The 13,476-nt window shown below is 45.2% G+C and overlaps 1 protein-coding gene across 2 annotated transcripts in view; it reads right to left on the bottom strand.

The window, feature by feature from the left end:
- HBP1 (HMG-box transcription factor 1) overlaps window positions 1-13,476 on the bottom strand; it is a 41,932-nt gene that overhangs the window by 1,207 nt on the left and 27,249 nt on the right. Inside the window, exons 9-10 of one of the 2 annotated variants that reach the window (XM_060244725.1) lie at window positions 10,927-11,250; window positions 2,194-2,345 (exon numbers count right to left, since the gene is read on the bottom strand). In XM_060244725.1, coding sequence (XP_060100708.1) covers window positions 2,194-2,345; window positions 10,927-11,250 — 476 coding nt within the window. The remainder of the gene's footprint in view (window positions 1-2,193; window positions 2,346-10,926; window positions 11,251-13,476) is intronic. The other variant, XM_060244726.1, reaches the window with a different exon arrangement.

Below are 13,476 nucleotides of genomic sequence, written 5' to 3'. Positions count from 1 at the left end.
TGTGACAGGCAAGAAGTGCTCTTATTCACAGCTGTAAGGTTTCATAGCCTGTTCTGCAAATATTAACTGCAGTGCCATTTATAGATCTGCACACACTGAATGTCATAGTTGCAAATCCAGAGGAATCTGTTCTGACTTCAACTTGTGAGTGGCTCCATCTACTGTTGGAAAATGTTTTTCATGCCAGTTCTAGTTCCTCACAGCATAAAGGTTCAGTGATTCCAACAGACTAGGAGGCAATGGAACTTCAAGACTATCAATGCAACTAGGACTCAACAAAATACATGGATATCTGAGGCCCATGTCCATATAAAACACTGGCTTTTAGATAGGTTTCTGAAATGGAAGAGGGAGATCGGTCTAACTGATGAAAGGCACAGAGAAAGTCTGTGCAAGACAATTATTCAACTTAAATGAGTGGTGTGGTTTCTTGATCCTGTATTGTATGTCAAAAGGTATAACTAGGGAATAACTAAAGGTAGAGGGGGGTTTAGCTCACACCCCTGTCTTCTGTGTACATCATGACATAACTAGATCATCAGCTGGATCCAGCAATCTGTCAGCAGGTGATGACAGACCCAGATCTTACCCATTCCCTCTCCCCAACAGTCCCTTGTGATCCAGAGATGTAAAATATTTGTATGTACTGAAGCCACCAGGGGGGGGGGGATTCGCTATTTCTCCTCTCCCCAGAAAGAAACAGAAATTTAGAGGGAAACTGAAATATATGCAGTACTCACTTTCACATCAAACCTAACCTTTTAATAATATAACAACATAAGATGCACCATTTGTAACTTACAAAATTGTACTCTTTGGCGTATTTATGTAGAATTAAAAAGTGTAGAAGGCCTTGATATTCCGTGAGAAAAAACGCAAATATATTCAATACTTGAGAATGTTGCTGCAAACATAACAACTGCTTAATCTAGTAAAACTTAATGTGTATGTTAAGTGCCATCAAGTCACTTCCAGTTTATGGTGGCCACACTGCAAACGGAGGGCCGCAGCGTCCCTGACTGAGTCAATCCATCTCATGTTGGGTTTCCTCTTTTCCTGCAGCCTTCAACTTTTCCTAGCATTATTGCTTTTTCCAGTGACTCTTGTCTACGTGACCAAACACATTATAGCACACTAAATTTTGCCAAAATTACTTCCATTGAAAAAATTCTTGCAAATGTTGTATGCGTCTACAGTATACACAGGAATTATCATTATCTAATTCTACAGATCTTAATTAAAATTTCCATAAAACCTTGTTTTTCATTTTACTTATTCCAAACAGGAAAAAATGGGTTTTTCTCAGTGTCCCCTCAGTTTTAATCCTTGATCGTTTTCATGCTACACATTTGAAATGTGACATGTTTCTGAGCGTGAAAAACCTTGCTTTAAAGAGCATTTCACTAATTTTAAAAGACAATACCTATCATAGATTCCCCCTCCCCCCCGTTTTCTTGCCATATTCACTCCTATGCACCACCTCCCTGGAATCAAGCACAGCCCCTTCCTTTTACATTGCCGCTCCCACTCTGTGTAACAGGCTTTCCGGATGGGAGAAGAAATCAGGCCCTGTAGTCCCCTTTTAGTCCCCAGGGCTTTTAATAGGGTTTAAATGAAAGCGAGCTAGGAGAGGGGCATATCTAGTGTGGGTTATTCTTTTGGTTTCAAATTGTAAACTTTTTAACTATGATGTGTAAGCCATCTTGAGCCATGAACGAAAGTGGAAAATAAATATTTAAAGAAAATGATAACCACTAAGGTTAGTGGGCTGCAGTAAGGAAGGGAGTCAAATTGCTCCCTCTTCCAGCAGTACAGTTCTGTAGCTGGAAGAACTGTACTTTCTTCCTCACTGCATTCCGCCAATTGACTGGGCTCTTAATCCAATATGAGCCCAGGACAAAACAGTGCTGGGGAAGATCTGTCAGTCATCTGGCGAGTGTAGGACAGAAGAGACCAGGTTCAAAGACTCTTCCATTAAAAACTTGCTGGGTGTACCCCAACTCTCTTTTGTAAAGCGGCAATGAAATGGCATGGCTATGAGGAAAAAGAGAGAAGTCTGCTTTTAACTTTGAACTTGAACATTCAGTTTCTGGGACAAGTGCAAAGGCTTGTATGTCCTGCTTTTGTTAAAAAATTGCCATGAAGGATTCCACATGAACTCCAACTTTCAAGACTAAAATGTCAAGAACGGACAAAAACATACTGAATTTGTTCGTTTCCGTTTCCAGCAGTCAGGATTTAAACGTTTCTGTTCTTCTGCCAAGGCCTTGGCTTCTAATGTATACATCCGTCTTTCTTCGTTTTTCATTTTTTTCCACCTGTCGCCAAGTATCACACTTATGGCTCTAGAGAAGAAGCAGAATACATTAAAGGCAAACATCAAAACATTTTCTAATGTCCATATCCTTTCTGATGACTGTCTCCAAGTTGGTAAAACATTTAAATGGATCCATGGCACTCTGGTTAGAGAAACTGTAGCTTGAAAAAGTGACTGATTAGCAGGTGCCAGCATTTTAAATGGCAAGCTTAAGATATTTTCAGACCTCTAATTGAACTAGATTCTGCAGCTCCTCTTTCCCACCCTTAAAAAAAAAGGCAGATTGTTGAAAATATGCAGCTTCAGAACGATGCTATAAAGACACCAAAGTGTCCCGTTCAGATTTTCCCAAATGGTGGCTACCTATTCTGAATCTAACTTATAGATATGACAAATCACTTTTGTAGAACTGTTCCTGGATAGCTGTGCCCGCCAACACAATAGCAGATGGGTGCGATTAATATTTATAATGGAACTTTGAGACTAAGTTTCAACTAAAGATTAGCATTATTGATCATAATTTTAATAAACACCTTCCATTCCAGAAAGTGTACATTTAAACCTGCCAACCCAGTCAGTGCATTGTTACGCTTACTTCAGGCACGATGAAGTTGAAGATTTTGGAGGCAAGAGAGGGTGATGGTTGGCTGCAGGTATATCAAAGGCAAAACACATACTTGGTAGGTATTTCAGGTCATAGACCACAAGACACAAAACATACTGGAAAAGGAGTCACCCCAAGTGCAGCCTTCACTGAAAATGTGTATAACTGCATCTTTGTAATATCTATATGCCTCAGAGCTCCAGTTAATGTTACTAGGCTAGCTGTGTGAATGGAATCTGAACTTCATATTAAACTTGTTAGGCAAGGGTGTTAACCACATTTGTTAGGAAGGCTGGATCTGACATAAATGAGACTTTGTGGCTCCATACCAGGCATGTCATAAAATGTAACGCCAGATAGCAGAAGTATAAACTTTACAAAGGACACAGACAAACACAAAGATATTATTTTAAACTTAAAAAACAAACATGCTTAAAGCTCTTGCAATATTTTGTTTAAAATGGAAAGGTGGGGGGAATAGTGGGATTTTGCAATGCAATTTAAAAAAATAAAACATTAAGGGAAAAAAACGCAAGGATCACAACAGAAACTAAAAATATAAAATGCTGCCAGCCTGGGAAAACATCAAATGGCATGGCATTGCACGGTTCTTCTCTCCTCCTCCCGCCTCCCCAGTCTACTCAGATTGGCAATGGCTCTCCAGTATAATATCCCCCTTTGGCTGTGGGTTCCCAAGTTAGAGTACTCACTAGGCCAGGGGTCCCCAACCCCCGGACTGGGACCGGTCTGTGGCCTGTTAGCAACCAGGCCGTGAGTTGTATAATTATTTCATTATATATTACAATGTAGTAATAAGATGACGACATTGGATTTATATCATGCCCTCCACTCCAAATCTCAGAGTGGTTCACAATCTCCTTTATCTTCCTCCCCCACAACAGACACCCTGTGAGATAGGTGGGGCTGAGAGAGCTCTTACAGCAGCTGCCCTTTCAAGGACAGCTCTGCAAGAGCTATGGCTGACCACAGACGTAACCATCACACCGAAATAAAGTGCACAATTGTATCACACACACACCCCAAGTCCGTGGAAAAATCGTCTTCCACAAAACCAGTCCCTGGTGCCAAAAAGGTTGGAGACCGCTGCACTAGGCAACAGTTTTCATGTCCCGTGAAGAGACAAAGCTGGCTCAAAAGCACCAGCCCTTTATGTGCAAAGACACAACTCCAGGAAGCTTCAGCTGGCCACAGGAACACTGGGAAGTTATACTGAACTCCACTCCACTGAAGCACATTGCAGCACACAAAGTTGCCAGGAAAATGTGGAGTGGATTTTACATTCAGGCCTATGTGCCCAGAGACCTGAATGGAAAATTCACTCTGCATTTTCTCTGCAGCTTTGCTTTCTGCTTTAGCCTCTGCAAAGACAAGGACGGAGCTGGGAACTTTGGCAGCCTCAAAGGGTGAGGATAGAAGGGGGGGGAGAAGAGTCCCATGGGCCTGATTAAAGCCCTGGGTGGGTCAGTTTGGCCTGCAGGGCAGACATTTGTTTATTAGACTGCTAATAAATTGATGGATGCATTAGGCTGGATCCTACAAATTGCCAGCGCAAAGCAATGCTGAATTAGAATCAGCTTCTCAAGAGGTCACACAGAGCTACTAGCAAAAGGCCAGCACTTAGTCTGTCTCTCTTCACTGTTTTCTTCTTTTCTCCCCTGTTGTTTTCAAGAGAAAACACAAACTGCAACAGCACTTCTCCAGAATTAAATAAATCTTCATGGTCTCTGTATCACATCACACCTATGGGATACAGTGCGCCTGCCCTGACCCCGATCGGTACTTAACAAGCGAAAGGATTTCCACATCTAAACTCCAGGGGGCATACGCAGAAACCCCACTACACGTGCTCATGGGAGTGGGCGCGGACACCCCACCAGTTCTCTTCTGACTGCCACGCTGATCAGTTGATCTCCTCACCCCAATCAGTTGATCTCACCCCAATAGCCTCTTTTCCAACAGCCACTTCTACTCCTTTTCTTTGTCTCTTATGACTTCTCCCATAATACTGATAATACTAATACTCAGGGCTTCTTTTGTAGAAAAAGCCCAGCAGGAACTCATTTGCATATTAGGCCACACTCCCTGACACCAAGCCAGCCAAAACTGTGCTCCTGTGCATTCCTAAAAAAAAAAAAAAAAAAAGCCCTGCTAATACTACTAATAACAACAACAGGAGGAAAAAGTGGAAGGCTGTACTTTCCTCAACCCTTCCTCCCACCATTCTTTCTCTTCATGTCTTTTTGCCTTGCACTGCTTACAGAAAGGCACTGAGGTATTTCAAGTACTGATCCAAGTGTGGGAGTGAAATCCCACTTCCAGATGAGCACTCCCTCTGCTTCCCCCTGCCTTGGGGAGACTCACCACACAGATCCATGCCTGCACCATGCTACATTCTCCCGGAAAAACCAAACTACATGCCTGTCCGCAGCACTCAAGTCGACTCACAGCAACCTGCTCGTCTTCCACCTTGGGCAACACACAGCCCAGTCAGTGACGTTGGCACCAGAGCCCCCTGAAACTCTCATGGCTCTTTTCCCCATTCCGATACTGACCGCCCTTCCCAAACAAGCCAATATGGCATCTAAGTTGGAGTTCTCGATATCTGTCAGAAAACCGCAGGGAGGACAAGGGATTTAAGGAGGAGAGCAAGCGTGGCAAACATTACCACAATTAGGGTTTGTATAATCTTTCGGGCTCAAGTGCCGTGTTCTACTGGAGAAAGCTTTTCTTCCAGACGTTTCGTTCTCGGCTGCGGAGAACATCCTCAGTGGCGTTGCAGCAGGAGCAGGCGCTCTGACCTTCTTGGCTGCTGTGCACAGAACACGGCACTTGAGCCCGAAAGATTTTACAAACCCTAATGATGATGCCAGCCGTGAAAACCTGAAATCTTTGATTACCACAATTGTCATATGAACATAAGAGAAGCCATGTTGGATCAGGCCAATGGCCCATCCAGTCCAACACTCTGTGTCACACAGTGGCCAAACATTTTATATATATATACACTCACACACACACATATATATATACTGTGGCTAATAGCCAATGATGGGCCTCTGCTCCATATTTTTATCTAACCCACTCTTGAAGCTGTCTATGCTTGTAGCTGCCATCACCTCCTGTGGAAGTGAATTCCACATGTTAATCACCCTTTGGGTGAAGAAGTACTTCCTTTTATCCGTTTTAACCCGACTGCTCAGCAATTTCATTGAATGCCCATGAGTTCTTGTATTGTGAGAAAGGGAGAAAAGGACTTCTTTCTCTACTTTCTCCATCCCATGCATTATCTTGTCACCCTGCAGGCGACGTTTCTCCAAGCTAAAGAGCCCCAAGCATTTTAACCTTTCTTCATAGGGAAAGTGTTCCAACCCTTTAATTATTCTAGTTGCCCTTTTCTGCACTTTTTCCAATGCTATAATATCCTTTTTGAGGTGCGGTGACCAGAACTGCACACAGTACTCCAAATGAGACTGCACCATCGATTTATACCGGGGCATTATGATACTGGCTGATTTGTTTTCAATTCCCTTCCTAATATTTCCCAGCATGGTGTTGGCCTTTTTTATTGCAATCACACACTGTCTTGACATTTTCAGCGAGTTATCTACCACGACCCCAAGATCTCTCTCTTGGTCAGTCTCTGCCAGTTCATACCCCATCAACTTGTATTTGTAGCTGGGATTCTTGGCCCCAGTGTGCATCACTTTGCACTTGGCCACATTGAACCTCATCTGCCACGTTGACGCCCACTCACCCAGCCTCAACAGATCCCTTTGGAGTGCCTCACAATCCTCTCTGGTTCTCACCACCCTGAACAATTTAGTGTCATCTGCAAACCTGGCCACTTCACTGCTTACTCCCAACTCCAAATCATGAATATGCTACTTACCTCTCCAAAAGGATCAGTGTCGGACTCAGCAGTCATCCCATCAACTCGCTGCTTCAACTGATGGCATCAGCATTCGTCAACTAAGCCCCCTAACACTGAAGCCGCTCCAGACCAAGTGGTTCAGCTCTCCAGCTCAGAGCCTGAACATGCAGTCTCCTCCAAACCTTGCTTAGGGTCCCCAAGCACTGACAGCTTCTCACCTGACCGCAATCTGGAGGTACCGGCACCGAAACGCCCTCCCATAGCAGCACTCAGCTTTCAGAACAGACAACTATCAGCGGCAAGGTTGGCAACCCTCCCTTCGCCTGTCACTGTTGTTGCCCCGCTCTTCACACCGGACCAACTACAGGGGCAATATTTGCACCCCGTCCAAACAGCCTCTCTGTGGCTTCTGCTCCGAAGTCCTTCCGACTGGGACTTGCAATTTGGAGCCTCTCACAGGGTTCAGGCACCTTACCAGCCACCATGCTTGGCTGTCAGCAACATCAACCATGCTGCTCCAACACCAGACCAACACTGGAAGGAGCGACCTCACCAATCTCCTGGGTTGACTGACAAGGCTTCACCATCAATGCCAGGCTATGATACTTTTCCCTGTCACTCAGCACTTCAATGTGGAGAAAGTTTTGACAGTCTCCACACCAGCCCACTTAAACCGAGCATCTCACACAATCTCTGCTTTTGCCATCGGAAGATCTTAAATTACATGGCATCCTCATAAAATGAATGGGCTATACCCTGGAACTCTCCACATCCTCAGCCACAATCACCAACATGGTGTTTGACATCGTTCAGTCCGACACATTACCCATGGTAGCCCTTCTCCTTCTTCCAACAGTAGTGCTACAAGCCACTAAAGACTTCTGGTCCAAGCCAGTCCCTATCCCAGTCCTCCTCACTGACTGATCATATGTATGGGTGCATAAACCTCATTTGCCCAAAACCAAATCCACTGGTTGTCTCTTCATCACCTAAAGCTTGCCCCTTCTCACAACAACAATGGGTATAACCGTGTTCCCGACAAGCTGTTGGTCACAAAATCTCACCCACAGCATTCACTCCACTCTTTGCCTACTCCAACAACTGGAACGCAAAATGAATTTTAAAAAATAATAAAATAGTCCACTTGACAGCCCCCCCCCCACCTTTAACCAGGGCCCAGTTCATAGGGGTGACATTGGACAACTTGCAGGCTTTGTCCCCACCACGGAAAGAGCAGGACATCATCTCTCTTGTACATCTGCCTCAAGTATAGTGATGAGTCATGGCTCTCTACATCCAAGGTCACTCAAGCCTAATGACCTCAACCACCTTGATATGGCTATTTGCCAAAATTATCACGTACATCCTGCACTTCTAGTTCCTCCAACGTTCCAGTTCCTATGACCTCCTGACCACACCAACCACCACATCACCTTTCTGGAACTGCTGGCTGTAGAACATGCTCTACACTTCTTCACACTGTCACTTTTGGTGACGTCTGTCTCCTTCCTTGCGTTCAATACCACAACCTTCATCTACATTAGCCGCTGAAGTGAGACTATTACCAGGATACGTGTGCCCTAGTAAAGGGAATATGGGCAGATTGCTTCGACCTCCAGTACCCTGTCTAGACAAAGGCTTTTCTCTGCCTGTATCCTCCAGTCAAGCCACCCATTCCACCATGGGGCCATGCCTTTATTGCTCTCATTCCATGGGTAAACCTTTCCAACCTAAGACTACCTGGTCTCTTTGCTTCTTATCATGCAAAGCAGTGTTGCTGGTGGCCATCACTCCCACCAAGCAGATAGTTGAACTCATGGTTCCATGTTCTGACACCCCTTCGCTTCACAACACTGGCATTTTCTCCTGTCTCTGAGGTGTCTTTCCTCTTGGAAGAAATGTCTGAGCTCCATCTTAACTCGAACATCTCTCTTACAGCCTTCTTTCCTACATTCGCAATGACAAGAGGCTCCCCAGACATCAAAAGGACTGTGCTTTTTTCTTTCTTCAAGAGGCCAAAATGCACAGGAAAGACCCTGACCTGTTCATTTTCTCTCCTAGCTGGATTTGAGGCCATTCTGTTAGTGCCTGAGTTAAATCTACTACCAGCCCTGGCCTCACTCAATGCACAGCAGCCAAGAAGGTCAGAGCGCCTGCTCCGGCTGCAACGCCACTGAGGATGTTCTCCGCAGCCGAGAACGAAACGTCTGGAAGGAAAACTTTCTCCAGTAGAACGCGGCACTTGAGCCCGAAAGATTCTACAAACCCTAATAAATCTACTACCTTCGTCTAAAGGGTTCTACTACATGAGATTTGCAGGGCTATGAACTGGGCATCCCAGTATACCATTGTCACCACAATGCCTTTGATGTCTATCCACACCAGTGTTCTCAAATGGGAAGTGTGATCCTGCAGTCTACTGTGCCTGGTTGAGCTCCAACACCCTCTTCACATAGGTGTGAAGCCCAGAGACCACAAAGAAGATAAACAGATAGCTTATCTGTAACTGATGATCTTCAAGTGGCCATCTGTGCATTCACACCCTCCTTCCCCACTGCTATCCGTCCTTTGGCTATATTTAGGGTCATATGGCAGTCAAAAGGAACGGGAGTGATGTAAGCACCTACTCTTGTGAACACATGTGGTGGGGTTTCTGTGCATGCCCACTGGAGTTTGAGCATAAAAATCCTTTAGCTTCTTAAGTACTGATCGGGGTTGGCACAGGCACACTATCCCATATCCCATAGGTGTGAATGCACAGATGACAGTTGCAGGTAAGCAACCTGTTTTTCACCACACACAGTCTCTATCCAGCTCAATGGAATACACAATGGCAGGCCATAGTCGAACACCCTGCCTATCCTCTCTATGATAAAAGTGCTGTGGAGTGGCCAAACACAGGTCTCCCTTCAGCTGAGGGATGTTCCTCAATCATTGGGCCATCAACTGCCACTCAAGATCTGTGGCATTCCACTGGTTGAGGAGTGAGGCATGCTTCACACAGGAGAGAAAAAAAGCCTTCACTAGACTGGCTGAGGGAAAGAGGAGGGAAACAGCTACAGAAAGCCTTTCCTTAATCGGCTGAGGGCTCCTCCCCCTCTAGGGAACCAAACAGCCATAGAGAGACATAGACAAATAAATGGCATCCCTTCCCAGCAGAACAACATTTTATTCTAGATACAGAGAGAGAGGGAAAGGGAGACAGAAAGAGAGAAAATATGGCGTCCTGTGTTTAAAATTGGGCCACTGGGGAAGTTGCATTTGCTTTCCCCTTAGTGCCTGTTGCTAGCCAACCAACTTGGTTCTGTCAGTAAAAGAGGGGGGGGGCCCTTTCAAGGCCTATTTTGGTCTTTGAGGGAAAATTCACTGGGGCCACTCCTGACTAGGGCTTCCAGCTCCAGGTTGGAAAATTCCTGGAGATTTTGTGGTGGAGTCTATGGAAGCCACACTTTAGGGAGGGGAGGCCCCAGCTGGGGATCCACCTCCAAAGCACTTATTTTCTCCAGGATGGGGAGAGAGATCTATTGTCTGGAGTTCAGCTGTGATACCAGCAGATCTTCAGCCTCCATCTGGAGGTTTCCTACCACAGGCCTGGCAGCACCCTCTGGGTGACTTCATGCCACCTGACTGGCATGTCTTAACTGTTCCGCAGCAATCCCCCTATGACAGCCACCGTGAGGTCAGTGCTTCAGAGCAGGGGCTGCCAAACCCAGATTCCTATTCTGGGAGGTGACTGGGTGACTTTGGACTGCCCACATACTTACAGCCTAACCTATCTCACAGGGTTGTTGTGCAGATCAAAAGGGGGAGAGGAAAATGTTGTAAGCTGCTTTGGTCCCCAATGAAGAGGACTGTCCTTTTCTTAGGTGGAGGCTGCAGGGAGGGAGGAGATGGAAAGCTGAAGTCAGAGGGGCAGATAAAGGTAGGTTGATGGTTACAGCTGCCTTCGCAACATACCTTACCTTCCTCTATATTTCCCTTCCCTCCCCAGCCCCCCACCACGCCATGACACTCAACCAAGACAAATTTCCAGTGCCTGTTGTATTTCTCCCCACAACGGGCATTATTACTAGTAACATATAAAGTCCAATTAGAACAGTAAATATCATTTACCTGTTATCTTTTCCTGGATACATCTGAGTATATTCTACTCTGTACTTTTTGGCAAAAAGCATGAAGGCATTCATTGGTCTTTTGCATTTGTTGGGAGAAGTGGCACTCACAGTACTTGCAGTCCCTGAACTGTGGTTTTTGCCAGCTTTACTATACAAAAAACTGGATGACATCTGTGACTGGGCAGGACCACAGTTTGTACTGCATTCTGATCTTTCAAAGTCTTGGCTTCCTGAGCTTCCACAAGATAAAGAAGCACGGCGTTGACGAGCCATGCTGCTTAACACATAAACCGCAGAGGAATCCATTGGTGTAAAATCATAACTGAAAGGAAAAGGGGAGAGACCAGGTTAGAAAACAACCAATGACAAGTCTTGCTTTCCTTCCAAAGACCACATATGAACGGCTCAGGTCATCTCAGCTTGAAAACCCCAGGCAATGTTTTCCACTCACCTAATTCTCCTCCTTACTACAACCTCACTTCCAGTTCCACATGGCTTTCTTTTGTCCACGTATATCCCATAATCCTTGGCATAACTATTTTGGGGCTTAAAAGGAACCCCTTCCACCCCTTTTCCACAGTGGAAAAACTGTTGGATCCAACCCAGTGTCCCATATCAGTCAGATACAATTTCATTTCTTATTCCTGCTACTCTCAAAGTGTATGGTTAATATTAGGTTGCCTGTCTACAAATACTAGGTCAGGCTGGTATCATGTCACAGCCCCAGGACACAATGGTTGCTGTGGATTCTCCGTGACCTCATTTGTTGCATTCTGGTTTTGTTTTGTTTTTTCAGATGGCAGTCTACTGAAGTTGTGGAGACGGGTCCCTCCATGGCTGAAGTTTCATGGAGGGACCCGTCTCCACAACATACATGTGGGTCAATAAAAGCAATCAGTAGTTATCTACCTCAGAAAAAGGTATCAGAAAGGATTTGCTTTATGAGTCCAATTGTCAAGTTAAGAGTTTACTAAGAAAAAGCGCCATGATTTCAAGGAGAGAAGAATAATCTTTATCTGATATTCTATTCAGTCTCTAAGTACTAACATTTCATTGCATAGCAAATAATGTTAGGATTGTTACAATACAAAACCAAACCGGGGGGGGGGGGGTTCCTGCTACACTTTGAGAGTAGCAGGAATAAGAAATGAAATTGTATCTGACTGATATGGGACACTGGGTTGGATCCAACGGTTTTTCCACTGTGGAAAAGGGGTGGAAGGGGTTCCTTTTAAGCCCCAAAATAGTTATGCCAAGGTTATGCCAGATTGCAGAAAGCACAGGAAACAGTCATGTACCAATAAAAACAACCAGGTCTGCATATTCTTGGAAACTCATTAGTCTGATTCAGGGTAGCATTTACTTATACTATTAGCTATGTGCCACCATCTGCAGATAGCTAAATCTGCGGATCAGGCCCACATGGGGGATGAACAGATTTTTCACCAAACTCGGGGCACTTCCCAGGCTTGCAGACAAATCTGAAAATTTCAAAAAAAAATACACCGGGGGGGGGGGGGGTTTAAATCCCCCCCCCCCCCAGTAAGGTAGTGTTGTCTAGGCAAGTACGGAGAACATGCTTACTGGTTCAACTGGCAGTGGTGCAGAGAACCACTTCAGACTGGCTACAGCATGTACCAGTTCCAGCTCCTTGCCTGGTGGTGGTGAATGCCAGAAGCAGCTTCTTGCTTGGCCACTGCAGCAGAAGACACCAGGAGAGGCTCTGGGCCAGGCACCACGGCAGAGTACCCCAGGAGCCACCCAGGTGCTGCAGTGGAACATTCCAGGAGCCACCCTGGGCCTGGACATCACAGTGGAGCCCTCCAGGAACTGCCCCAGGCCTGGACACTGTAGCAAATCACTCTAGGAGTCACCACATCAGAGCACTCTGGGAGAGGCTCTTGGCCTGGCCATGGCAAGAGACGACACTGGGAGCCACCCTGGGTTCAAGAGCAGCTTCCAGGCACCCTAGCTAGTGGTGGGGCCCGGAACTGCTATTTGGGGGGTGGGGAGAGATGGGTTCCCCCCCACTGCAAGTTACTTCTCCCCCCAAGCCTTAAGGGAAATTGTCAGAGATGGGGGGGGGGAGAAATCCCCCTCGCAAGTACCACTGGTCCCCACTTGTAATTTGTATAATCAGGAACAGTGCATTTAAGTTTTCTGAAGTACTTTGCCAAATAAACTCTTATAAAATTATGAGAACAAGACTATTTGCCAATTTTGAGACCAATTTTAAAAAGAGCTACAAATAATAAGTAATGGAAGGGTTAATGTGTTCATTAATATATATTGATTTAATTAATTGTTGTGATTTTTATACTGTGAGCTGCACTGAGCCAGCTTCGGCGGGAAGGACAGGATATAAATCAAATCAATAAAATAAAAAAATTCAGCTTTGAATTGGTAGTATTGCAACTCCTAGTAGAAGTCGTCTGTTAGTTCTATAATTTTTCTGTTGACACAATGGATCTCTGATGCTTAGTCAACTATGAACAAAGAGAGAAGATAAACTGCTATAATAAGGTCCACATGGCCTAAAAGAGTCATC

Source organism: Heteronotia binoei, chromosome 8 (genome assembly GCF_032191835.1).
Source record: "Heteronotia binoei isolate CCM8104 ecotype False Entrance Well chromosome 8, APGP_CSIRO_Hbin_v1, whole genome shotgun sequence".
Taxonomy (NCBI): Eukaryota; Metazoa; Chordata; class Lepidosauria; order Squamata; family Gekkonidae; genus Heteronotia; species Heteronotia binoei.
The sequence above is the reverse complement of the archived record's forward strand: the minus strand, read 5'-3'. Positions and strand labels throughout refer to the sequence as shown.